Raw genomic sequence first — 27,611 nt, 5'->3', positions numbered from 1 at the left:
ATAGGCACCAGCGGGTTTGGCCCTCAGTCCTCCCCGCCCCCCAGCCACATCTATGCTATTGAACTCGGGCTAACATCCAGAAAACAGGGAACAGCTATTCACAAATTCAGTAATTGGAGTCATTAGCGTTGACTCAGAAATCATTTTTTTCCTGAGCCTCTCTCTTGGAGAAGCTTTTAAGACCCTTTAAATTGGTTAATGGAAAGTACAGAGGAGAATGGAGCCTTGGCTTTCAGCTCCTCCTGCCCATCTTCCTGGCTCTCCCAACACACTCAAGGCCAAGAGTGATGAAACAATCTCATTCAGTTTATTAAACACCCATACAGTTTTGGCACACCCCTTCTCAAACGAGGACCTCAAAATCTACTCTTGCCTCCTCCAAGACTCCAGGTGCTCAAATTACATCCACTCCCTCACACTGATAGGACGATAATAGCGTTGCCCTAGTGCTTTCACATAAAATTACAGTGTGAACAGGTGGGAGAGTCCTGGGCCACGAGTCAGGAGGCCCGGGCCCTCACATGGCCTGGCGACACACCAAGCCCCGTGACCCAGGTGAGCGCCAAGGTCCTTTCGGAGTGACAGGCTGTGCTGGTCTCAGGGAGTCCTCACGGCAAGCCTGCAAGGTGGAGGGCAGATGCCACTGCCCTTGTTTACAACCAAGGAAACAGAGCAGGTCACTGCTTCAGGGGACATGGCCAGGCAAGTGGCCGAGCCAGGAGCAGAGCCTGGGTTTCCACACGCTGTGCTGGGGCGGGTGCTTAAGGCGCTTTGGAGAGGTGGGTGGGTAACTGGCCTCCTCTTTGGGATCCAAGCTGAAGTATCTCCTTGAGAAAACATACGATCATCTTCGAGGCTGAGGTGAGAAGGTCTGAAAAAGCCAAGCAGACACATCCAGGCATTTAGGCAAGAAACTCCTTCCTTCTAAATCAAAAGTGCAATAAAAACATTCATGAATCCACTGGGGATGAACAAACATGAACGTTGGTGCTCGTCTCAGGGATAACCTGATTCAGTGTTTCCCAATTTTAGCCATTCATGGGACCACCCTCGTGACTTTTGCCTCCCTTTTACTCAATGTTTTTCTTTAAATTGATTCACTTTTTTTTTAAAGTTAGCTTCATCCTAGCCATATCTGTAAAACTACAGGTCAATAGGCTAGTCATACTTCTAAATTATATACTAAATATATAACTACTAAAATAAAAATTAACTTATGTACTACCTACAATCTTCTTTTGCACCACCAGTGATACACACATCAGACTTTCACAAACTATGATGTCATCTAAGCAGAGGAAACTGAGGCAGAGGGAGGGGGATGATAAGTGATTTTCTCAAAGACAAAAGCTAAAGCAAGGATCAGGTTTCTGTACCCTTCAGTGGGGTTTTTTATAGATCACTGACTAAGTCCTTTTTGTGCATGTATCAGAAATAACTGCAAATTTGTCCACTGCTCATCTATGAGGCTACCAACTGGGGAAAAGGTCAAAGTCATTTATTAGCCATGCATTTGAAACTGCCTGGGATCCTGAGTTCCCACTGGAATTTCCACCCTGGAAAGGTCATCCAACCTTCTGGTCTGCTGGTCCCTGAGAGGTACCTGTGACTACGTTTTTTAACCAGTGACTACATTTTATCTCACCTTAGCCAAATCCCAGTCTTACAAGACTCCTTTCCAAGGAGTAGGGGTGTGGGGGGCCAGCCCTGCCAGGGGCTCCAGGGCAGGGTCCAGGGTGTCCACTTCTGCAGAGGAATCCAAGGTTCCCTGTGCTCCAGGCATGTGAAAGGTGTGAAGCACCTGCCAGCAGGGTGTTCAGACTCTGGAGGGAGGGGCTGGAGAAAGACTTCAGTCCTGTAACTGCCAAGTCGCTGGGCCCTGGGGCTACAAGGAGAGGTGAGAGCAACTCTTACTCAGGCTGTATTCTTGGACTCCACCATGCAGCAACTTCTTAAAGGACCTGGATACCCCTGGCATTGTTAGCCCAGCCCAGCCCCAGTGGCTCATAACTCAGCAGGGCTCTCAGAGCTCCAGAAGGCAACTCAAGCACTGCAGCAGCCTCAGGACACTGTCTTGCCTCAAAAACCACCAGAGCAGGTAGCATTTATTCCATACATACTAGGTGCCAGGCTGTGCTAAGCCTTTCACAGTCATCTCATTTAATCCCTACAACAACCTAGTGAGTTCAGCACTACTATTACCCTCATTTTTAGAGGTAAAGAGACGGAGGACCCAAAGACATGGAGTCCAAGTTCAGTGACAGAGCAGAGGTTAAAACTCAGGAGTGCTCTCATGCTCTCAGAACCATGCTCTTAACCACTAGTAGGGCAGGAAATGACAAGGAGAACAGGGACCACTGCCATACCAACCTCTATCACAGGGTGAAGAACTCAGAAGGCGGGGGGGGTGGGGGGCCTACTGGCTTTGCCTTGCGTCTGTACCTGCTATATTCATGGAGAAGAGGGTCTGCAGCCTCTTTCGGGCCAGCTCATTCCCCAGAGCAGCTGCCTGCTGGTAACATCTCACAGCCTCTCCCAGATTTCTCTGCATGCCAAGGCCCTTCTCATAGCAAATTCCCAAGTGGTATCTGCTCTGTGAGTCCTAGGGGAGAAAATGGACAGACACACAGAAATGCACATGCAGGACTGAAGAGCTGAAATGCTGGGGCAGAAACAACAGCGATAAGCCGACACGCTGGGGTTTCGCCCACGCAGGGTCAAGACCCAACTCCGCCCCTCCCCATAGCAAGGAATCTCAATGAAAAGCCAGAGGCCCAGAGCTTGGCCAACACAGAGGAGACAGGGATCCCTCTGCCCAAGGAGGCTGCAGCCAGAGCAGAGTGCTGAAGCAGTGCTAAAGGGATGGAGAAGTGAAGGCTGCAGGAATTTTCCAGTCCAGTTACAGGAGGAACATCTGGGAGTCAGGCTCCCTTTTTTTTTAAAAAAAAGATTTATTTATTTATTTCTCTCCCCTCCCCCCCCACCCCGGTTGTCTATTCTCTGTGTCTATTTGCTGAGTCTTCTTTGTCTGCTTCTGTTATTGTCAGCAGCACAAGAATCTGTGTTTCTTTTTGTTGCATCATCTTGTTGTGTCAGCTCTCCTTGTGTGCGGTGCCATTCCTGGGCAGGCTGCACTTTCTTTCGTGCTGGGCGGCTCTCCTTATGGGGCACACTCCTTGTGCATGGGGCTCCCCTATGGGGGGGACACCCCTGCGTGGCAGGGCACTCCTTGCACGCATCAGCACTGTGCATGGGCCAGCTCCACAAGGGTCAAGGAGGCCCGGCACAGACCTCCCATGTGGGAGACGGATGCCCTAACCACTGGGCCAAGTCCTCCGCCCCCAGGCTCCTATTTTAAACTGAAAAGAGGCAAGGGAGGAAAGCAGGCTTCCCAAAGGGCCTGCTAGCCTCCCTGAATCTCTGCCTAAAGGGCTAAAAGCAGGAATTACAGAAAAAGCATTTCCTCTTCCTTAAAAAGGCTAATCCCTTTGCGGGAGGCACTGTATCCTCCCACCTCTCCTTGACAGCTATGCTCCTGTCAAAAGCATTATCAGGTAAGGGTTAGATGCCCATTCCGTACAGCCAGATTGCTTGGGCTCCAATCGTGGCTCCGCCATTTACTAGCTAGGTAACCTCAGGCATGTTACTCTACATCTCTGTACCTCAGTTTCCTCAACTATAAAGTAGGGATAATAATAGCACCTACCTTATTAGGTTGTTACAAGAATAATAATGTCTTAATATATGAAATGTACTTAGATTAGTGCCTGGCACATACTAAGTGTTCAGTAAATACTAGGTGCTGTTATTATCCCCTTTTATTGTCCACATCATTAATCTCTCCCTCTCTATTGGGATATTTTCATTACACTCAATCTCCCATCTTAGAAAACGCAAACCAATGAAATCTCTGTTGACACCCAACCATGGTCCCATTTCTTTTCTACCTTCCAGTCAAATTTCTGGAATTGTCTACACATTCTGCCCTAACTTCTGTGAAACACAGGCCAAAGTCTATGCAATAACTATGGTGGATTCATGGCTACAGGCTGCATTAGAACACAGACCTGGACATATGGAAGGCCAAACACCCAGCCTTCCATACAAGCCCAGGAAGACACAATTCTTATGGATGCATGAGCATGAGGGCTATGCCCCAACAGTGTCACAAAAAGGTGACAGATATCTCTCCATGTGCTTCTCCTAGCATGCTACATGACTGAAACCGCCCAGGGGCCTCCTAGGCTCACCCAGCACATGGGTGCACAAGACCCATATACCCAAGGAAGGCTCTGCAGGGCTCTTTCTGAGGTGGGTACAGGGATGGTGACATGAATTCCCTTCTGATGGCTATTAGAGAAACTTTGGGCAACAGTCAAGAGTTCAATGAAGCTATCAGTGTGCTGGCCAGAAAACAAAGAGAAGGAGCAGCACCCTAAGCAGGGAATTACAGCTCATACATTGCTTTCTTAAATATCATACTTCTGGTCTTTCAAGAAGAAAAAATACACTGGTCTGGGAAGAGGCTGTGGCTCAATCTGTTGGGCTCCCGTCTACCATATGGGAGGCCCTGGGTTCTTGTCCCAGGGCCTCCTTGTGAAGGCAGGCTCACCCACATGCCGCAGAGAGCCACCTGGCCCGCAGACACCGTGGAGCGCCAACTCAGCAATGTGACACAACAAAAAAAGGGAGACAAGCAAAAACACAGAAGAGCACACAGTGAATGGACACAGAGAGCAGACAGCAAGCAAGCCACAAGGGGGGGAAGGGAAATAAAATAAATAAATACAGAAGAACACATGGACAGAGAGAGAAAAAAAAAAAACAAAAAATAAATATATATACCGATCCAAGAGCAGGTGTAGCTCAGTGGTTGAGCACCTGCTTCCCATGTACAAGGTCCCAGGTTCAATCCCTGGTACCTCCTAAAAAAAACAAACAAAAATTACTACTTCTAAATAACCCACGTAACTAATGCTCTATGGAACAATCTTTGGGACATGCCGCTGAATGCCAATGTTCCCAGTTTACAGACAACCAGACATTTCCTCTGCTAAATAGCTCAGTGCCTTCAGCTCGTGTGCATTCTGACCTGCCTGGGCTCACCACTTCTCATGATGCACTTTGGAGGTACAGTTTACAAAGGGCTTTCACACTTATTACCTCAGTTAAATTTTGATCCTTACAACCATGTGAAGTAGTAGGCAGGTCAGCAAAGCATAACTGCCCTGGTTTCAGAGATGAAGAAGCATGTTGAATCAAGAAGTGAACAGAAGGAAGCAGATTTGGCCCAATGGATAGGGCGTCCACCTACCACATGGGAGATCTAAGGTTCAAACCCCGGGCCTCCTTGGCCCACGTGGAGCTGGCCCATGTGCAGAGCTGATGCGCGCAAGGAGTGCCGTGCCACACAGGGGTGTCCCCCACATAGGGGAACCCCACACGCAAGGAGTGTACCCCATAAGGAGAGCCACCCAGCTGAAAAAAGTGCAGCCTGCCCAGGAATGGCACCACACATACCGGAGAACTGACACAACAAGAAGACGCAACAAAACAAGACACAGATTCTGGGTGCCGCTGACACCAGCAGACACAGAAGAAAACACAGCAAACAGACACAGAGAGCAGACAACTGGGGGGAGTGGGGCGGGGAAGGGGAGAGAAATAAATCTTAAAAAAAAAAAAAAAAAAGTGAACAGAAGCAAGCCAGCTACAAAAGGACAAATACTGTATGATTGCCTTACTATGAACCAAATACATAGTGTAACATATTGTGTGATTCAAAAAAATATTTATAGGTATCTAGTACATTTAATTGAAAAACATATGCTTTTATTTGTTTTCTTTTTAGTTTTTGTTTATATTTTCAATTACTATGTGTACAAAATAAAATTTTTTTAAAATTTTAAAAAATAAGTGAACAGCCCAGTAGTGTGCTGGTAGATTTTATCTCTGGGAGAAAAAAGTCTTCATTTGTAGCATTTACCAATTTCTGTGGTGGGAATGCTCAAACAGTGGCTTATTTTAAGATACCAACAGCTCTTGCAGACTGGTGTAAGGCAGCTCCAGCAAACCCCAGTCCCATGCAAGGGCCACACAGTAAAACAGTGAAACGTGGGCTTGAAGCCGGCCCCATGCACCCATCAGAAGGTCTCCTAAGCACAGAATAAGTCAATACTAATTCCAGAATCCATCTTCTCTTATCAGACTCAATCCCCAACATGCCTGAAGACAAGAGACCTCATACCCCATTGTTAGCTGCAAGCCAAAGATATTTCACAGCTCTCCGCTCATCCAGGTATGGCTCCTTGGTGAAAAGCACCCCAAGGAAAGCTTGAGCCTGTAGTTAGGGAGGAAAGAAAAAGGGCATCTTGGTCACTGTCAGGCCCCAGATGCCCCAGCCACCAGGGCAGAGCCCATCAGTGGCACTTACCTCTCTCAAGCCTGAGTCTGCAGCCTGCTTCAGCATGGACACCGCCCTCTGCCGCTCAGGGTCCCTCAGGAGGGCTGGATCTCGCAGTAGGCACCTGGCATAGTGGTACTGTGCCAGGCTATGGCCCTGGCTGGCAGCCAACTGGTAATACATGACTGCCTGGGGCAAAGGAGAAACACCCAGGCAACTGGTAACTCTATAAGCTGCCTTTTGCTTTGAGTGAACTATTTTAAAATTACTTTAGTCAAATATTATGTGATTATTGTAGATACATCAGAAAATAGACAAGGCAAAAATGAAAAAACAGATAAGCCAAAATTAGAAATATAAAATCCCAAGAAATCAAGCTTCCTAAAGATTGTTCCAGTAACATTTTAGTAGTTTTGCAAACTTCTTCCCACACATATCTGTGTTTGTATACAAGCACATATGAACACACACACATAAATATGTATATGTATATAAAGGACTAGATCATACTACATTCACTATTTTACACACTATTTTTTTCACTTAATACACCAAGAATATCTTTCCTTTCCAATAAATATAGATGTAGCGCACCATTTTTAAGACCCATATGGATGTAATTAACCAATTCTCTCTTGAAGGAATATCAAGTTGCCTTCCATTTTTTTTGCCATTATATAGAACTCTAAGAAATACATTCTTGTGAAGTGGGTACAACTCAGTGGTTGAGCATATGCTTTGCATGTATGAGATCCCAGGTTCAATTCCCAGTACCTCCTTTAAAAATATATATATATATTCTTGCATATAACATCTTTATATACTTATCCTATTCTTTTAAAAAAATATTAACTAATTCATTCATCAAGGTGCTGTTCTTGGCACTGAGGAGACAGTGGCAAATAAGGCAGACAAGGTACCCACCCTCCTGGAGTTTCAAGGCTAAACACCTAGAAGTTAGCAGCTCTTTCTTTTTTTTCCTGACTACTGAGCTGAAACCAAGTGGAAGGGAGAAGCCAGATTTTCCCCCTGCGCCGTCTACTGCTCATTTCTGGAGGTCACTGGGCACACAGGGGACAGCCCTGGGGCAGGGGAGGAGGGACACTACCTTGCTGAGGTCTCTCGGGGTGCCTCTGCCATGCTCGTGACATAAGCCCACGTTGTACTGTGCTTTGCTGTAGCCACGGTCTGCAGCTTTCTGGAAGTAAGAAAAGGCTGCCGTGTAGTTCCCATTCCTCATGTTCTCTGTCCCTGAGAGCAAGCAAAAGGCACGAACACTCACAACTTCTCCATGAGCTTCCCCATATACCTTCAGCCAGATACCCATAGGCTCATCTGATACCAGGCTCCTTCCTTTCTTTTTTGTGCTAGACACTTTGCATATATTTCCACTATTCCCTCCCCCAAATATTTCATGAGTGTCCATAGGCATTAGTGGGTTCTGCCCTTTTATTTTTTTATTTTTATTTTTTAAAGATTTATTTTTATTTAATCCCCCCCCCCCACCCCGGCTGTCTGTTCTCTATGTCTATTTTGCTGCGTCTTGTTGTCTTGTTTCTTTGTCCGGTTCTGTTGTCGTCAGCGGCACGGGAAGTGTGGGCAGCACCATTCCTGGGCAGGCTGCTCTTTCTTTCGCACTGGGCGGCTCTCCTTACGGGAGGCACTCCTTGCGCGTGGGGCTCCCCTACACGGGGGACACCCCTGCGTGGCAGGGCACTCCTTGCACTCATCAGCACTGCACATGGGCTAGCTCCACACGGGTCAAGGAGGCCCGGGGTTTGAACCGCGGACCTCCCATGTGGTAGACAGACGCCCTAACCACTGGGCCAAGTCCGTTTCCCCCGGTTCTGCCCTTTTATAAGCCATTCTTTCTTCTCTTGGTAACAGGGTCCTGATCGCCCTTTGGGACTAGTCCCCCACTCCAGGCTGCCAATCAATGCGCCTGCACCTTTCCTGACCTATGACTCTTTCTCCCAGGAATCTGAATCTGAATCAGGCTGGGACAAGGACAAAACACAATTTTTGCAGGTTTATTCTGATTGCAGCACTCTGAAGACAGTATTGCTGCATCCTGAATCACTGGAGCTTCCCTGACTCCTGTTCTTTCTGAGGCAACAGACTGTTAGGCCAAAAGATACTAGCAGATTCCTTTTTTTGTTTAAGTTAGCCTTAGTGGGTTTCGGTTGCTTGCAACCAAGAAATCCTACCTGATACAGGTGAGACTGTTGATCATTTTTACGAGGAAACTGAGAGAGGTCATATAAGAAAGCTGAGACCTTGACTCAGGTATGTCCTACCCCAAAGCCCATGTTCTTTTTCACTGTCCAGACAAAAAGGAAAACAGGAAGGAAGCAGGGCACAGCCAACTCTGCTCAAGTGGTTTCTTCTGCCTGGGATAATTTCTGCCTCCACCATCATGTCTTCACATCCTATTTCTGCTCAAGAACCTTCAGACCACACTCAGACTTTAAACACTTTTTTTGGTGCTTACTTAACATACCAAGCCTTTTTCTATGAATTAAACTGTTTCAAGAGTACAAGTCCTGTCTCCTCAATTAGACTGTAAAATCCTAGAGGGAGAAGCAGAAAAAGAATGTAGAAGAAATAACTGTGCATAGGATGAGAGCTCTATACAAATGCAAAATATGATTATGGCTTATGCTCCTTTTGTATTCTGCCACAGTGCCTAGCACTTGCTGAATAAATGAATATATTAATGAAAGAATGGGCCAGAAAATTCTCAGAAGGGACTGTCTGCCCATCAAAATCACTAAAAGTTAATGAGGTAGAAGCCAGGTTCAATTCAGCCAGCACTGAATTAAAGTCACCTCCCTACTGGTTAAAAACTCAGTCTGGGGTTCAGAGAGCATACTGTCCTTGGGGAGAAGACTCAAGAAGGTCAAAGATCTCACTCTGCCCCTATTCCCGACACCAGCTCCATCAACATACTCTGGTCCATCTACTCTTGTTTTCTCTACCTCTAACCTAAACCAAGGTACCAGTGTGTCTTGCTTAGCTGTCAGTAACAGCAGCTACCCAGTCCCCTTGTTTCTCCTTGTAATAGCATAAAAGAAATTACTCTCCTCTATGAACCCTCACAGGAGCCTAGGTTAGCCCTCTGCCACCCTCATTCTCCCCTCTCCCATTCCAGGAGCTTTGAGCTAACAAAGCTGTCCTTTCATCCATTCTCAGCTGGCCAGCTACTTGTGTTTTCACCTCACCACTTAAAGAACTATCATATCACATCCAAAACACTCCTCTGGCATCCCTACAATACATGTCCATACAGCAGCCCGACAGGTCTCTGAAAAAGTAAATCAGATTATGAGCCTGCCCCACTCCTTGCCCCAGCTTAAAGTCCCCTAATGGCTTCCTATCTCCTTAAGAAAATCTATATTCTTTACCTTGGCTCAGAAAGCCTCACCTGATAATGGTTCCTGCCTGCTTCTCTGACTTCATTTCTTCCACTCACCCTGTGATCTTTAAGCTCCAGCTACTCTTGCCTTTCTTCCCTTCCTTTAACTAGCAAAACTCAATCCTGCCTCAGGATCTTTGTACTTGCTGTTCCCTCTTCTAGGAGAAAGCACTTTCTCCAGACCAGCTCCTTTCTCTCCGTCATGTCTTAGTACAAGGATCTTCTCTTCAGTGAGGCCTTGCCCAAATCACTAACACACTGCCGTTTTTTCTTCATAACATTTACCATCACCTGAAGTTCTTTTTATTTGTTTGCCAGCTTGTTTCTTCTGTCCCTTAACTTACATGTCAGCTCCATGAGAACAAGGACTTAGTCCTGTGCATCACTGTATCCCCAGCACCTAAAACAGGGCTCAGACAAAGGTAAATGCTCCATACATTTGGGCTGAATGAATCCCAGCTTCTCACCCACATGCCCACCAGACCCCACTAGATGCTACTGAAAGCCTGGCTCTCCACATTGGAAGACATGAAACTTAAGCCAAGTCACTGCAGGGCCTGGGAAAATGGGGGAAACGGCACCTGGCATCTCCAGATGTGGGTAAGAGGTTCCCATTCATGCACTTGAGGGTCTGCTCCCAGCCTCAGGAGCCTGTTCTTTCCTAGTGTGGCAGAGAAGGTGAGATGTACTCCAAGATCTACTTCCCTTCTTATACAGTAACAGATCTTTCAAGGAAGCACATGGACATTCAGTGAAAGGTTATGTTTTCCAGCCTCCTCTGCAACTAAGTGAGCCATATGCCCACACGCCAGATAATGATTTGTGTATCTTCAAGGTCTCATCCTTAAAGGGAAGGAGTGGCCCTTCACTTTTCTCATCTTCTCCCTTCCAGCTGGCTGGAATGTGGATGTGGGGTAGGAGCTGGAATAGTTCCTCGAGATGGGAGTCAGTTATAAGAATGGCAGAACAAGGTTGAAAGAGAATGGATCCCTGAAACCACTGAGCCACCATGCCAGAGTTGGTCTACCTACTTGGGAGAAAATATGCCCTCTCTTGTTTAAACCACTACTGACCCTGATTCTCTTTGACCCACCCTTCCCATTTTCCTATCCACTCATCCTGAGGCAAGGTCAAGGCAGTTACCCAGGAAGTTGAAAGCGATGGAAACACTGAGCTGGAAGAGCTGCTGAATGGAAGTCACAGCCTCCTCCAGGGAAACAGTGTTTGATTTATCTTGTTCCTGGGGAAGAAATATGAAGAGCCATGATGGGATGATCACCTGCTTAGGGGAATTTTACCAACGTCTGAATGGCCAAATCTGAACAATACCTGCTCCTCCTCTGTGGTCTGAGGCTGGGCTGGTTTTGCCTGGGACTCAAGGCTGTTACTGGCATGCAGGAAGCAACTGTCCCTGGACTCTGCAAGCAGAAATGGCCAATAACCAGCCAGGGAACAGGAGGAAGGCATTAAGTCTCCTTGCCTCTTACTCTCCCAGTCCACCCGGCCCCTCTACCCAGCCCCGCTGCCAAGAACCTGAATAACTCTGAATGGCCCCAGAAATCGCAGGGCCTCAAAGGAATGACAATTTATCTGGGAAAATGCAGTTACAAATGTCTATCTGCCCAACTCTCGCTACCTACCCCCAACCCCAACCTTTACCTGATTCTAGGAGATGAGGACTTACCTTCCTCAGAGGGGTCCAGAGGACTAGTCGCCCTCAAGGAGCTGTGTGAGGAGAGGCACTGGCGCAGAGTCGAGGGCCCTTCCTGACCCAGCCGGGGGTCCCTGAGGTCAGTGTGCCTGGTGGCTGAACACTCAGGGCTGGGGAGAACATGGCTCCGCAGAGCTGCAAAGAGCCAGCAAGAGGGCTCAGGTAAGAAAGGGACAGTGCAGCCAGTTCTGCCTAGACAGAGTCCCCCCTGAGGTTATGGAGACCACAGGAGGAATTTTGAAATTCCTGTGAGATCTCTTTCTCACTCTTCTCCTCCATTTCCTTTGCTGGCTTCCCTCCATAGGTCTAGAGCCTGCCTTTGGCTCATCTCCCATCCTAAACACACTCCATTGCTCCTCTGCTTGAATTCTTCCAGTGGCAGGAAGGCATCTACCTTATTCACTGTTGTAGCCTCAGCACCTAGCACCTGTGTGGTAATACTGACAATGAGCACAATCATAATAATGAGAAGAACTAATATTTACTGAGGACTTCATGTGCCAGGGACTATTCTAAATCCTCAAATTGTGTTAACTCATTTAGTCCTCCCAAGTAACCAATGAAGTGAGTCCTGGTATTATATAAATGAGGAAACCTGGTATTATATAGATGAGGAAACTGAAGCATAGGGAAGTTAAGTGACTTGCCCAGAGATATCAGACTAGTATGCAAGAATTCCCAGGCTTGAACCCAGACAATGTGAGTCCAGAGCCTTAATCCCTAGGTTGTACTGCCTCTGTACCCTGGCACATAAGAGGTACTCAAGTAATATTCATTTATTAATTGATGGCCAGAGAATGTCCTAACTGGCTGAGGGGTTGGCAGGAAGCCACACCTGGGATCTAAAGGGGACTGCATCCCTGTGATGCTCCCTCTGCAGGAGGTGATAGGAGGATGTGGAAGGACACTGAGGGGCAGGTGTGGCCTGCGCCCTGGGTGGACAACACTTCCCCAAAAGCCCTTTCCTCTGACTTCCGAAAGGAAAGGCAAGGAGCTGCTGATGGCTCTTTTCCTGAGGTGTGTACAGAGATGCTTCCTGGCCCACAGAAACTCCCAGCCCAGCCCTCCTGCCCCCAGGACTGAGAACTCACAGGAGCGCGGGTGCCACAAAGGAAATGACGGGAAAAGGTCCCGGGGACTGCGCCAAGAGCAGTGCTCTGCTCGCCGACATGCTCCTGGCAGGGATGCCTGGAAGTGGAACTGCCTCGCCAGCTGCAGGGCCAGCACAGCCAGCGTGCCCTGGGAAAGACAGCACATCAGGGACACAGCCCTCCACCGGTCGGCCCTTTCAAACTCAGCCTTCAGCTCTCAGCTCAAAACACCACTCACCCAGGAAGCCTCTCCTCATTCCTCTGCTACATACTCTCACAGTACAGGAACTTCCCTGGAGCCCTGATCACACGGTACTGAAATACCATCACTCATCCAAGGTTCATCTCTCCTGTTACTCTAGGCACCAAGACAATCTGTTTTGCTCGCATTATAAATATATTTTGAATGAATGCATGAGCAAGTGACTGAATAAACAAAGGCTAAAGCAGGTAAAGAGATAATGTGCTCAGCTGGGGCTTGAAAACAAATGCAGCAAGAGGTCAGACTTCCCCCAGGCTCCCACTCTTTCCACAGCCCCGCAGAAACCCTCCCTGCCCTCAGGCAAGCCCACCCATGAAACACACATTCACTGGTGCAGGCCTGCTGATGTTGAAGGTGTCTCTTCTCTGAGAGGTCTGCAGAAGACCTGAGCTAGCTCATATCCCAGCGACTGTTTGGTTTTCCTTTATTTGTTGTGACAGGCACCATGCACAACGGCAAACAAGATAGAGTTTCTGCCTTCATGAAGTTTATATCTTGCATTGAGAAAGACAGACAAAACCCAGAGACTTATACAGAAAGACATAAATATACAATAACAAATTATGCTAAATGCCATGAAGGAAACAAGATGGGTGTTTCCACAGAACATAAGAGGGAAGCTTGACAAGATGGGGAGTCAGGAAGAGACTCTCTGAGGGGCAATGTGTGAACATGGAGAAGGTGCCTGCATTGTGAAGAGTAGAGGTGAGTGTCCATGGCATCAGGGAGTGCGTAGCGACAGGCCTTTCACATGGGTAGCAAAACCAGAGCTGAGGCATGACACTGGGACCCCTGGAATCCAGACCGAGTTCCAAACAGGACTCACTGCGGGACTGAGATCTCCTTGGGCAAAATGGAAAAATGCTCCCATCTCCAGGGTGTGTAATGTGAATTGCTTAGTCCAGAACTTCCCAGGGAGATGCCCCTGTCATGGAAAGCAGGCTCAGCTCTGCTGATGAGACCACTTTACAGATGAGAAACCTAAGGCTCAGCGAGGACAAGCCACTTGCCCAAAGTACATGTTATGACAGTTAAGAGAGGAGCTGCGACCGCCATGGGAGGGATGTGTGTGCCAACTCTCGTCAGAATACTTTATAAGCAGAATTTAGGAGGCAAAGACTCTGCCCTGTTAAGACTTCAGGATTTGCTCCTGAGTATCTGGCCTTATAGATTCAGAATCAACAAATATTTTAAAAGTAACTATTATGGGCCAGGCTCTATACTAGGTGTTTTTAAAAACGATTCTAGGTACAGCAAACAAGCTATTGAACAGGGTAGCTAACAGCATGAGCTCCACAGTAAAACCTGGCTCCTCAATAGTTGTATGACCTTTAGTGTGTCGCCTAACCTTCCAGACCCTCAGTTTCAGTTTCCTCATTTAGAAAATGAGGATTATATTATATTTCCCTTGCAAGATTTTTATAAGGAATAAGCAAAACAATGCATAAACAATTATTTATATTAACAAAGACAATGTTAGTTATTATTTATTGTAAGCTCCATGAAGGCAGGTTATCATATCTACCTTGTTCTCTGCTATGTGTCCCTCATGCCTGGCAAAAATGCCTGGCTCAAAGTTGTTAAATAAAGGTTTACTAAGTGAAAGGAGGAATAAATACACAGGGAGGGGAAGGGAGTAGCAGTATCAGTATTCCCTGATGATGTCATGGGTTACTCAACTTTGCGTGTGGGCACATCATGCCTTAGCTCTTGTTTCTAGGCTACACTTCTAGGCAGGATCATTCACATCCACTCTAAAGGTTAAGGACAGGGCTGGAGAAGGCTTACCCAGGATATGGCATCCCACAGGGTGTTTGGGGAGACACGGGCAGACATCCACTGAAAAGCATCCTTCCATCCATGGGACTTTGGGCCCCCACTCGTACCTGGGCTTGGGGCTGGGCCTGGGCCATGCAGGCCAGACCTAGACAGATGCAACAGAGGCTGTCAAGTTTTGCCTAAAGGGAAGAGAGGCCAGGGGAGGAGATAGGAGGTGGAATGGCAAGAGTCTCACCTGTCAAGGCTAGACACAGGGACAAGGAGGGTGGAGGAGGCAGGCTGAGGTCCATGTGGGCTGGTAGACCTGGGGGTCACCCCTGGCAGGCCGGGTCCAGGTGGACGGTGAAGAGCTGTGCAGAAACAAGGATTAGTCACGTTGACAGGTGACTGAGGCAATGGTAGTGCCAACAAGCTTCCCTCCATACCCTACCCCCACCCCAGGAAGGCAGGAATCAGTGGTCACTGCCCCTGCAGTGGTTCTTAAACAATACAAGTGGGAATCACCTGGTGATCTCTGGCCTCCTACAGACTCAAGGGTGCTATCCCAGAACCAGTAAACCAGGATCTTTCACGGTGGCACAACTACATTTTGAAATAGCTCCCCAGGTGCTGTGATGCTCCCATAGGGCTGACATCACTGCTCTTAAGATGAGCATTTTTATTCATTTTTATTCATACTCCCGCCCAGTTTGGAGTGCTTTATCTCTAAACACCGCCTCTCTGCACTGGCCTCTGCTACTCTATTCGCCTTTAAGCCTCTTTCATCGGCTCCGCCTAGCACCTGCTCCTTGACTCCTCCCCTTTCCGATAGACGCTCCCTCCTCCTGGGCGCTAAGCTCCGCCCTCTTTCCACTAGCCCCACCCACGCCCCTTTCCTACGGGCCTTCTGGGCTGTAGTCCCACCCCCTTCTGGCCCTCCTTTCCCCAGCTCTCCCCTCTCCCCCCAATTGGTTTGACTCTGCCCTCGGGCCCGCCCCAGCTCCAGTTCGAAGTCTCAGCTGCCTCAAGACGCTCGGCTCGGAAGCTCTTACCTCGGCCCAGAAGGCCCGGGAGACGCCACATTCCCTCAGCACCATAGAGAGCTCGCAGCCGAAAGAGCAAGGCCGAAGCATGGAGGGCAGCTAGAGGGGCCGCTGTCCCGCTCTCTGAGTGGTGGAGTTCCTAAAGAATGTCTCAGCCAGCCAATTAGAAAGGAGCCGAACCGGAAGGACAGCTCTCAGCGAGAGGAAGTGGGTGTTTTGGACTCGCTGGGAAGAGAAATGCGAAAAGGGTATGGAAGTTTTGGCCCAGGTTTCCGTGGTAGAGGTGCTGTTTACCGCCTCCACAAAAACGGGGAGCGCGCACTGAGCGGGGGCACCGCAGGTGGCTAAGCTGAACCGCCTCCGAAAAAGGGCCGCTGGGAAGAGGGCTAGAGCGACCTTGGTGTAACAAGGGGACCTTACAGACACGCTGAACCGCGGAGGAAAATTCTTCTCCAGGTCCCGAGGCTTGAGGAGGTGGGAGTAACCAGGCCAGTGGTAGGAGGATCGGAGTCCTAGGGTCCCACAAAAGAAACCGGTAGTCCGAGCTTCCCGAACAAGGCCGTCTGCTTCGAGATGAGGGGCTCGGGCCTTACAGAGAAGGCAATGGAAAACTGCGCAGGGCAGGGTTCCGATTCCGGGGTTCTATCCTGGCTCACCTTTGCTCTCTGTGTAGCTTCAAGCCGACTTCTCCCCAGGTCTGGGCCCAGTCTGCGCCTCGATAGGGTTTGATGAAATGATCTCGACCATATGCTGGTCTGACAATCTGACTCCCCAGATGATTCTTTAAAACTACGTTAGGGAAGAACACTCCCCCCCCCCCCCCCCCCAGTTCCCCTCCTTACTCATACACTAGTTTATCAGAGGCCTCATCCTCAGATCCTGTGAACCTTAAAGTGTGTTCTTTTGTTGGGAAAAGAATGTTTCCTGTTTCACCCGACCTGAGTCCGTGAAATAAAGGAGCTCCCATTCAAATTCAAATATAAGATACTTAGACTTCCTTCCCTACACTCCCGTTGGTCTGTGACTTCTAGATCGGTGGAAGTATATACCAGGCGTAAAAATACTGGAATACCTACTCTTGGATCCAGGCAAGTAATATGAAAGTGACAGTAGTTTACTCAACATCGATTTTTTTTAAAAAGAGGTACCAGGCATTGACCCTGACACTTCGTACATGGGAAGCAGGCGCTTAACCACGGAGCTACACCTGCTCCCCCAAAATTGATTTTTGAGCCGTAAGTCAGCCGCTGTCCTAAGAACTGAGAAGACAGATGAATAAAGAATATTTGCATCCACCATGTATGCATGATCCAGTGTTTTAAGAGTGGGCTCTGAAGTCCCACAAATCTGGATTTGAATCCCAGCTTTATGCTTTCATAACTGTGTGTTCTTGGGTAGGTTACTTAACCTCCCTAAGCCTCAAGTTCTTCTTATATAAAATAGGTGAAATAATAATTCATGATGTTGTGAGGATTAAATAATCGTTTAAAATATTTAGCATAGTCCTTGGCCTAATAAATATGTTACTATTAATTGTAGTAGTGAAGGGGAGTAAGCAAATGTAATATATAATGTTCCAGTAGAAACATAAACAATGGGCTATTGGGATACCATGGAAAGATTCAGAGAAGTGATTACATCTGAGCTGGACTCTTAAATAGGAGTAAGAGTTTGCCAGGTGGAGAATGGAGCAAATGCAATCCAAGTGAAGGAAGCTGAATAAATCAAGGTCCAGAAATTTGAATATTGGGAAACTATTCAGAAATATCCTTGCTTTGAGATTTGGGGCAGCCACTTTTCACATCCCTTGCATTACTGCCTCAAAATAAAATCATGAACAAACATGAGGGTTTGGCTCTTTGCTTCCTGCTGGAATTGCTGTATCCATCTTCCTTTTGCTGGAATTGCTGTATCCATCTTCCTTTCAGCCCACCTGCAGTTTGTTGATTCTTTAACTCGGTCCAATCCCACCTCTTCAGTCGAGACTCCCCAACTGTTAGCCTTTACTGCTCTCTGCTTCTCCTAATTCCTGTAGCAGTTAGTTTCTTACCACATAATTTAGCAGTAATTATATGTTGTCCTGTTATTTAATTATCTCATTTGTGTAAGTCTAGTCTCCCTAGTTTTCTCCTCAAGGTAGGGATGGCATTCTCTCATTTTGTGTTCCCCATAGGTCTTGACATAAACTGTCAGGCCAGAGAAGATGCTCAGATAATACCTGGTGACTTGGCCAAACACCTTGTGCAGATCGTGAAGACAGCCAAGAGCACCAGACCTGAAACATGGGATTTACTGTTTTGGGTGGAAATGACTTCATTCTACATCCAGATATTCTTGGAGTGTTCTCCATGTTTGAAGCTAGCTGAAAATGTTTGAACCAGAGGATAAGGTGTCTGTAAAAATGTGTAAAATGGCATGATATCTCTTATTCCCAGAAGCCTGATGACACCAACAGGGCACTTGTATGAGGGGCAGATGGCCAGAGCAGCTAGAGTCCTACCTGGCATAGCGGTTTACTTCTTCTTTGCTACCCAGAACACCATCAAGGATGATACTCTTGTTCCCTTGGCCTTTAGCTTTGTCTGAACTTCTAGGCCCAAATCATTGGCCATTCTCTTCTACTACCAAAGCCGCTCTGTGTTGCTGGATTGTGGCCCAAAGTCAAGTTGACTCAATTGCTCTACAAAGGTAAGGCCTGTGTAGCCTGACAGGAAGGAGCTAGGGGGGAGCCATGAGGCTAGAGAGGTAAATGGAGCCAGGTCATAAAGCCTTGTAGCTGCTTCCAAGGAGGGATTTTCAGCAGGGAGTGAGGCTAGAGCAACCCTAAAAGGGCCATTCTTGGGAGCAGCTGTAGCTCAAGTGGTTGAGGACCTGCTTCCCGTGTACAAGGTCCTGGGTTTGATCCCCAATACTCTCCTTTTTTTTTTTTTAACATTTATTTTTTATTTATTTCTCTTCCCCCCCCCTCCTTCCCCCCCAGTTCTCTGCTCTCTGTGTCCATTCACTGTGTGTTCTTCTGTGACCACTTCTATCCTTATCAGCAGCACCAGGAATCTGTGTTTCTTTTTGTTGCATCATCTTGTTGTGTCTCCATGTGTGCGGCGCCATTCTTGGGCAGGCTGCACTTTAAAACGTGCTGGGCAGCTCTCCTTATGGGTGCACTCCTTGCGCATGGGGCTCCCCTACGCGGGGACACCCCTGCGTGGCAGGGCACTCCTTGCGCGCATCAGCACTGTGCGTGGACCAACTGCACACGGGTCAAGGAGGCCCGGGGTTTGAACCGCGGACCTCCCATGTGGTAGACAGATGCCCTATCCATTGGGCCAAGTCCGCCTCCCTCCCAATACCCTCCTAAAAGAAAGTGGGGGAGCATTCTTGGTTGCTGTGTGGTGAATGGATTAGAGAGCTTTGAGCCCTCATTTTCACCCCACCCTTTTGTTCTAGGCCAGTTACCTTCATCACTGAGAAGACAGGTATCACCTCCACATGATATTAGTTATTTTTGTTTTTTATTAGCGAATTTTTTTTTTATTGCAAAAGAATGCAAACTGCTTTATACAAATTCTTTTTCAGTTTTTCAGATCCACCTACCCAGTAGGATTGGTGGCTAAATTTACACTTAAGTGACAAGTGTTACTGAGAAAGGGAGCAGGCCAACTGGATTTTACTCAGGTAATGGTGGTTAAAAGACAATAGTACTAAAAGGCTTATAACCAAAAAGATCAGATGCCTGCCTCATATAGCTCCCTACCCTCTACTCTTTCTCCCTAAAGGCTACTATTTTTAACTCTGAAGTTTAAGGAGGCAGCACAGAAGAGCATGCATTCTAGAATTGGAATATCTGGAATCCAGTGCAGCTCTCCCCCTTTCAGTTAGGTGATCTTGGTAAGGTTCTCTATCTTTGTACCTCAGTTTCTTCATTTGTAAGATGGGAATGACAAGTGTACCCTACTAGTATGAGATGACACATAGATTGGCTGGTACACAGTCAATACATGGTAGTTATGTGTGATGATGATGAAGAATCTAATGTGAGAGCAGCTATAAATACATGTGAAAGTTAGCCATGTACTATACAAATAAATATAAGTCCTGCTTATGATTTAGAGGAAATGACAAGAAAATCTGTTCAATTGGAGAGACCTGTCTCTTCCCTTTGTTCGAAGGCCAAACTCTGTGTTTGCTCTCAGTCCCATTCCTTTCCTGTCTCTTCTAGAACGTTGTCTCTGTAATCTGACCCTCATGCCAAAGGTTACATCTTCCTGCTTGCTTTTTGCTTTCTGCCTATGAAATATACACAAGCCTTTCCTATCTTGGGGAAAAAATCCTTTCTTTGATCTTCCTGCCCTTTTCAGCTACCATTATGCTTCTTTCCCTCCACTGCCACATTTTTAATTACCAGTCTTGTGTCTCCCATATCCTCATGACTAGCTCACTTTTCAGCTTTGCCTCCTAACTTCCATCTCTGTTCTTCTGACACGTCTGCCCCTCGGGTCACCAAAGCCTACCTCATTAACCACTAATGGGCCTTTGTTCAGTCAGTCTCCTTGACCCAGAGCACTTGATTCAGTTGACCATCCACTCCTTGAATCTTAACCTACAAAACTGCCACATCCTTCTTTTTGTCAATTGTATCCTTTCTTCCAAGTCATCTAGGAGAGAAACTTTCAACTTGAAGTTGGCTCAACTCTCTTTTCTGCCTTCCCCCACATTAGTTCTGACTTATTAGAAAATCACCAAAGCTAGCTTTAAAAAAAAAAGTTTTATCAGGAGGGGGGCATCTAATGGACCCCGAGGGCAGGATGCAGCCAGAACCCAGACTAGAACCTAAGTCTTGGGAGCCATAGAAAGGACTCAATAAATGACAAGTAGTAGCCTTACCCTTGTCCTTTTCCCAAGGAAAAGTATAGTATTGCCTGCTAGACTTTTCATCTAATTGCTCTGCTATGATCTCAGACCTATCCGTCAGAATCCTCCAGGTAGTGCCAGAAGTCTCCGCTTTCTGAAAGCTGGAAGGTGAAGGGACCTGGAAAAGAGGAGTGGTCTCATCAAATCCTCGAAGGAGTCCCCCCCCACACACACCTTACCTCAGCCAGACCTTAGAGGAACAGAGACCCCTAGAAGCCCCCAAACCCTATGCTGGCTGACTCCTTTGGGATCCAGAAGGGTGGGCAGGACTGCCATTAGTAGAGCAAATGTGACTGCAATCTTTAAAAGAAAAAAAAAGCCCTGGGGGGGGGGCGGTGAGAGGAGAGGTGGTAGGATCAGAGAAGCTGCCAGGTGGGTGTGAAAGGTAAGAGCAACACCCTCAGAGCGTTGGGTTTAGGCTGGGGCCTCCCCAGAGGGAGCACTGGGATTTGGCAGCACAGAAGCCAGAGGCGCTCCGTTTTTAGCCGAGCAGTTGCAGGTCCCCCTTGCAGCTCTAGTGAACATCCCTCATTAAGCTCCTTGTGTGGAGCAGGGTGTGCAGCTTTCACCTGCTTCTCAACCCTGCTCTACCTGCTCCCTGTTTTGGCTACCAGCAGGAACTGGAGGGAGGGGGAGCACCCCACTTTGAACCAGGAAGGGTAACTACACACCTGTCTGCTATGAGGCAGCAGGGCCCAGTGGTTAAGAGCTCTGGCTCTGAAGGGGCCATTATTATCTTTGTGCCTTAAGCAAGTTGTTTAACCTCTTTATATCTCATTGTACAAAAGGGATGATAATAGGCCTTTGTTGAGTTTCAATAGTTTCAGTGTGATATTGCAGGCCTAGCAAAGTCTGCCTGCACCACCTAGAGCCAAGGGCACTGCCCTTGCAGGAACAGCCACCGCATTGCCCACACATACCTTGTCACCATTCCATTTGTGTTGTCATCTGTTTACATGTTTGTCTCTGTCATTGGACTGAGCTCTGTTAGGTCAAAAATGGAATTGTAGGGGTTTGTGTCCTTGGTGTCCTGCTCAGGACCTGGCAGTAATCGAGCTTGATGAATATATATTTACTGTTGGGAGAAACTGGTAAAACAATGTAGAAGACCATTCCCTCAGGTCTGAGCCCCACTATCTACTCTGGGTCGTTCTCCACAAATGAAGGGCCTAGGCAATCACTGTCCTGGGGCCTGGGAATGCCATGGCAAATGCAACATCCTGGGCCTTGGCCTCTTGGGATATACTGCTTACCTAATGTTGTTTCTTTTTTTAAGATTTTTTTTCTCTCCCCTCCCCCCCCCCCCAATTGTCTGTTCTCTGTGTCCATTTGCTGAGTGTTCTTTTGTCCGCTTCTACTGATGTCAGCGGCACGGAAATCTGTGTTTCTTTTTGTTGTGTCATCTTGTTGTGTCAGCTTTCCGTGTGGGAGGCGCCATTCCTGGGCAGGCTGCACTTTCTTTGGCGCTGGGCAGCTCTCCTTACGGGGCGCATCCCTTGCACATGGGGCTCCCCTACGCAGGGGCACCCCTGCATGGCACGGCACTCCTTGAGCATCAGCACTGCATGTGGGCCAGCTTCACACGGGTCAAGGAGGCCCAGGGTTTGAACCACAGACCTCCCATGTGGTAGACAGACACCCTAACCACTGGGCCAAGTCAGCTTCCCGATAGCCAGTGTTTTTGATTATATGTTTCAAGTGGAATCATTGCTACCAAGAAGCAGCCCACGCTGCTATGAAAGCATAGAGCAAGGTGACTATATTTGGCAGTTTCCCAGATGATGTGACAGGTAAAATGAGGTCCAAAGAAAGAAAGGTTGATAAGGAAAATGGAAAAGAGTCTTCCAGACAGAGTAGCATGTGCAAAGGTCCTGAGGTAAAGAATTAGGTTGCTGGGTGAAAGACAAGGTTAATGTGGCTGGAGTCTGGGACGGAGGGAGTAGCCTCTCCAAGGATGCAGAGCTGGGCACACAAGTTATACAGAACCTTGTAGGCCATGAAGAGAATTGAGTCTCTATCCTAATGATAATAGGTAATATGCATTCAATTGAATATATGTGTACAATATGCATATATACATGTTTACATGTATTTTCTCCTTTACTTTTCACAACTCCCCTAGGAGGCTGGTGCTATTATTCCGGATTTACAGATGATGAAACCCTGGCTTAGGGAAGTTAACCTGCTCAAGGTCATGCAGTAGGCTATGGCAGAATTGTGATTTGCACCCAGACATCAGGAGCAATCACCAGCACTCTTAACCCCTGCGTGGCCCAGTTTAAGAGCTAAGTGTGGCCTTTGACCAGCACTGCACGTTCCTTCCTTAGGGCCTAGGTTCCTCTTCGTCTCCCTTCGCGCCAGCGGCAGAATGCACGGTCACGTTCCCCCTGTCCAGACCAGCCTCCGGGGGCGGGCCTGACCTGTGGCAGCCACGGGTCTCCCCCGGCCCAGTCCCCACCCTCGTGACAGTCGGGTTGCCAGCGCTGTGGAGGCGCCGAGCGCGGCCACAGTGCAGTGGGCGCGAATGTGTGCGTGTTTGTGCAGCGCAGCAGCTGTGAAATCTGGAGGTCTTGGACCCCCGAGAGCGGCCTAAGAGCTGGGAGGGAGGGGCCCCTGCACGTCCGGCAGGGGGCTCTCTCTTCCTGCCATCCCGCGCGCCGCAGCCCACCGCCTGGATCACGTTCCCTCCAGCCTTGAGGGGGAAAACAGTGTTCATTTCTGATTAAAAATGACTATTTTTTAATGGGCTTCATTCTTTATTTCTTTCTGTCCTCTCCCAGGGCCAGAAAGAGGCGGAAAGCGACACTGAGAATCCATTCCAAACGAGCAGCCAAGAGGAGAGACACGGCAGCTCCCAGATGCTGATGTTTTGTTTTTTGACATAAATCTTTGCGCTCATATGGGAGTTTTCATTGATTCATGTTCCCATCTGCTGAATTTCCTTTTATTTATTTAGCATGGCTTTTTGGGGGGAAATCTTGCTCCGAAGCTCAGGGGGAGCATAAACTGTGGCAACCGCTGCACCCTCTACTCTCTCCCCCAAACCTCGACTGCGGGCGGGGGGCGGTTCTCCTCTTGCAAGTAGTGTTAAAGTCGCTGTCGCCCTACTTGGGGCCTCCCGGAGGCTCTAAGCCTGGGAGGGAAACAGCAGGAGGGAGTGGAGGCACATCCAGTCTCTGGTTCCTCCTCCCTGCCCACGCACAATACGTGTTCTCTTCTTGGTAAGATTCACACTTTCTCCCATTTTAATAATCTGGAAATCAGGAAGTGTCTAGCAGTGGATGTCCGCCTTAAAGGGAGTAGAGTAGGGAATGGGTGTAATAGCTCAGTGGTTTGAGCGCCTGTTTCCCATATATGAAGTCCTGGGTTCAATCCCCCATACCTCTTTTTTTTCTTTTTTTACATTTATTTATTTTTATTTATTACTTTCCCCTTCCCCCCTCCCACCCCGGTTGTCTGTTCTCTGTATTTGCTGCGTCTTCTTTGTCCACTTCTGTTGTCGTCATCGGCATGGGAATCTATGTTTCTTTTCGTTGCGTCATCTCGTTGTGTCCGCTCCCCATGTGTGCGGCGTCATTCCTGGGCAGGCTGCACTTTCGCTCAGGGCGGCTCTCCTTATGGGGCGCACTCCTTGTGTGTGGGGCTCCCCTATGCGGGGACACCCCTGCGTGGGGCGGCACTCCTTGCGCGCATCAGCACTGCACATGGGCCAGCTCCACACAGGTCAAGGAGGCCCAGGGTTTGAACCGCGGACCTCCCATGTGGTAGACGGACGCCCCATACCTCGTAAGTAGCAAATAAAAGTGGTAGAGTATCTCCTCCTCCCCCAAAGAGTGGTACCCCACATCTCAGTAGTGATTCTTAGTGATTCAGACTGCCTGGATTTAAATCCTGACTCTGCTACTTTCTATAGTGAATTCTTGAGCAACTTACCCTCTCCGAGCCTCCTCATCTGTAAAATGGGGATAATCACTACTTTTTCCTCAGATACAGTTACAGATGAAGAAACTGAGGCTAAGAGCAGTTAAGAAATTTACCCAACTAGGACAGAGCCAGGACACACCTCCTGAGGCTTTCTGGTCCTTGCCCCACCCCCAACCCCTGCCCAGCTGCTTGTCCAGGTTACCCAGGATAGGCTCTCTGCCTGGCAGAAAGGGGGTGCCTTCTTTTCCATGAGGCAGAAGAAAAGACTTCTTCTTCTAGTTCATAATGCCTGACACCCTGAAATAATATCCACTGAACCCTGGAACGTAGGCGCAGATTAGGAAGGGACCTAGAGGTCTTCTCATCAGGTCTCCAGCCTAATCTACATAAGCCTCCCTGATAGGCACAGATAATTCACCTTTTTTTTTTTCAGGAAGTACCGGGGATTGAACCTAGGACCTCGCACATGGGCTACATGCACTCAACACATGGGATACATGCACTCAACCTGTGAGCCACATCTCAGCTCCTTGAGAGTTGTTTTTTTTTGTTTGTCTATTTGTTTTTAGAAGGTCCCCGGGAGTGAATCCAGGTCTTGTACATGGGAAGCAGGGGCTCAAGCAGTGGAGCTCCAACCACTCTCCTACCTCACCTTCTTACAGGGCAGTCCGTTCCATTCAAGGATGGCTCTAGGTATTAGGAGACCCGCAGACCATCGAATGGGACCATTTGAATGTAGGAAGCCATGGGTTCCATAGACCAAGCCTCTTAAAACTTAGCATTGTTAAGGCCCAGGGATGTTCCCAGTCTTGACTGTAATGGAGTTTCCGGACATCACTCAAAGCGTGAGTTATTCATAGCACCCTCCTTGTAGGGCGCACACTGAATATACATTCCTTCCCTGCGGATATCACATCAGTCAAACCTTTGCAGCGTGTGCAATGTGTGACTTCCCTTGCAGGGGAGGATATGACTGGTAACATCTACAAAATAAAATTTTCCATTTTAACCACTTAAAAGTATACAATTCAGTGGTAATAATTATATTCACAATGTTTTGCTCCTGTTACCACTATCCATTACCAAAACCCAAAAAGAAACTGTAACCCTGAAGCATTAACTCCCCATTCACCACAACCACCCTTCCCCTGGTAATCTGTAATCTACTTTCTGCCTCTATGAATTTGCATATTCTAGGTATATCATGTAAGTGGAATCATACAATATTTGTCATTTTGCATCTTGTATTTCACTCAACAAGTTATCTTCAAGGGGGAAGCAGATGTGGCTCAAGTGGTAAGGCCTCCGCCTACCATATGGAAGGACCTGGGTTTGATCCCTGGGGCCTCCTGGTGAAAAAGAAGAGAAAGTGTGCCTGCGTGGCAAGGCAGTGCCCATGTGGTAAGCCAAGTGCCCACACAGTGAGCAGAGTGCCTGTGCAATGAGCCAAGTCCCTGTGCAAGTGCCTGTGTGGCGAGCCAAGTGCTCATGCAGTGAACAGAGTGCCTGCATGGTGAGCCGAGTGCCCATGTGCTCGAGCCGAGTGCTCATCACATGTGGTGAGCCGAGTGTCCATATGAGTGCCTATGCGGTGAGCCAAGTGCCCACCAAAGTGCCCTCATGGTGAGCCAGTGCCCACATGGTAAGCTGAGTGCTCAGATGGTGAGCCAATGCCCACGCAAGTGAGTCACGCAGCAAGAGATGACACAACAAAAGAGAGACGAAGGGGAAAATCAAAGTAAAGCACAGCAGAGACCAGGAACTGAAACCAAGGTGGCACAATTGACTGGGAGCCTCTCTCCACATCAGAGGTCCCCAGGATCAAATCCCAGTGAATCCTAGAGGAGAAAGACCAGAAGAGAAGACAAAAAGAGAAATAGATACAGATCACACAGCGAATGGACACATAAAGCAAAACAAAAGAAAAACAGCAGGGAGGGGGAAGGGAAGAAAAATTTTAAAAAGGTATCTTCAAGGTTCATCCATGCTGTAGCAAGTATCAGGACTTCATTCCTTCTTATGGCTGACTAATATTCCATTGTATATAAATACCACATTTTGTTATCCAGTCATCTGTTGATGGACATTTGGGTTGCTTCCACATTTTGGCTGTTGTGGATAATGCTGCTATGGACATTGGTGTACAAATATCTATTCGAGTCCCTGATTTTAATACTAAATGTGGGATTGCTGGGCCATATGGTAATTCTATACTTGTATCTCTGAGGATCTGCCAAACTGCCATCCACAGCAGCTGCACCATTTTACATTACCACAAATAAGACACCAGAGTTCCTATTCTCTGCTTCCTCACCAAGGCTTGTTTTATTCCATTAAAAAAAAAAAAATAGCCATTCTAGGGGGTGTGAAGTGATAGTTTATTGTGGTTTTGATTCGCATTTCCCTAATGGCTAATGATGTTGAACATCTTTTCATGTGCTCATTAACCATTTGCGTATCTTCTTTGGAGAAATTTCTTTTCAAATCCTTCGTCATTTTTTTAAAAAAAGGTGTTGTTTGTATTTTTGTTATTGAGTTGAAGGAGTTCCTTATCTATTCTGTGTATTAAACTTTGATCACCTAAATGATTTCCAAATATTTCTCTGAGGTTGTCTTTTCACTTTCTTGATAATGTCCTTAAAGTTTTTTTAAAGCTTTAAAGTTTTTAAAAAGTTTTTTAAAAACAAACCTTTTTAAAGTTTTGATGAAGCTCAATTTATCTTTTGTTATTTGTGCTTTTGGTGTAAAGTCTAATTGCTTAATACAAGGTACTGAAAATATTCTCCTCTGTTTTCTCCCAAGAGTTTCATAGTGTTTTTCATATATTTATTTATTTATTTATTTTTATTTAGTTGTTTTAAGGAGGTACCAGGGATTGAACCCAGGACCTCGTATATGGGAAGCAGGTGCTCTATCACTTGAACTACCTCCTGTAAGGCTTTTTTAAAAAATATCTTATTTCTTCCCATACCCTCATTGTTTGCATTTGCTGTGTTTGCTTGTGTGCTGGTCTTCTTTTTAAGAGGCTCCAGGAGCCGAACCCAGGACCTCTGATGTGGGAGGGAGGCACCTAATTGCTTGAGCCACCTCCACTCC

At 47.4% G+C, this 27,611-nt stretch overlaps 1 protein-coding gene and 1 long non-coding RNA gene across 2 annotated transcripts; one reads left to right on the top strand and one right to left on the bottom strand.

Moving 5' to 3' along the window:
* Positions 1-285: 285 nt before the first annotated feature.
* Positions 286-16,448, bottom strand: DELE1 (DAP3 binding cell death enhancer 1). Its single transcript, XM_004452601.5, has 13 exons — positions 15,693-16,448; positions 14,897-15,011; positions 14,671-14,806; positions 12,621-12,768; positions 11,503-11,664; positions 11,148-11,236; positions 10,962-11,058; positions 7,512-7,654; positions 6,434-6,592; positions 6,248-6,340; positions 2,443-2,602; positions 1,646-1,885; positions 286-871 (listed from the first exon to the last, which is right to left on the bottom strand). Exons 1-12 carry the CDS (start codon positions 15,721-15,723, stop codon positions 1,647-1,649), a joined length of 1,572 nt encoding a protein of 523 aa, XP_004452658.1. The 5' UTR covers positions 15,724-16,448; the 3' UTR covers positions 286-871; position 1,646.
* LOC111762775 (uncharacterized) lies at positions 15,795-27,111 on the top strand. The gene is made up of 2 exons (XR_002795802.3): positions 15,795-15,931; positions 23,372-27,111. It is a non-coding gene; the product is annotated as an uncharacterized lncRNA (long non-coding RNA).
* The last annotated feature ends 500 nt before the right edge of the window (positions 27,112-27,611 follow it).

The sequence above is a fragment of the Dasypus novemcinctus genome, chromosome 2 (genome assembly GCF_030445035.2).
Source record: "Dasypus novemcinctus isolate mDasNov1 chromosome 2, mDasNov1.1.hap2, whole genome shotgun sequence".
Lineage (NCBI taxonomy): Eukaryota > Metazoa > Chordata > Mammalia > Cingulata > Dasypodidae > Dasypus > Dasypus novemcinctus.
Note: the sequence above shows the minus strand (reverse complement) of the source record. Positions and strands in the feature narration are given on the sequence as shown.

Excerpts from the sequence above, each read along its gene's own strand:
- DELE1 (XM_004452601.5), bottom strand. The coding sequence starts at position 15,723 with ATGTGGCGTCTCCCGGGCCTTCTGGGCCGAG. Across the intron at positions 12,769-14,670 it reads TGTGGGATGCCATATCCTGG|GGCACGCTGGCTGTGCTGGC; the intron begins GTAAGCCTTCTC and ends TGTCTTTCCCAG. Across the intron at positions 6,593-7,511 it reads CCCCGAGAGACCTCAGCAAG|GCAGTCATGTATTACCAGTT; the intron begins GTAGTGTCCCTC and ends CCTTTGCCCCAG.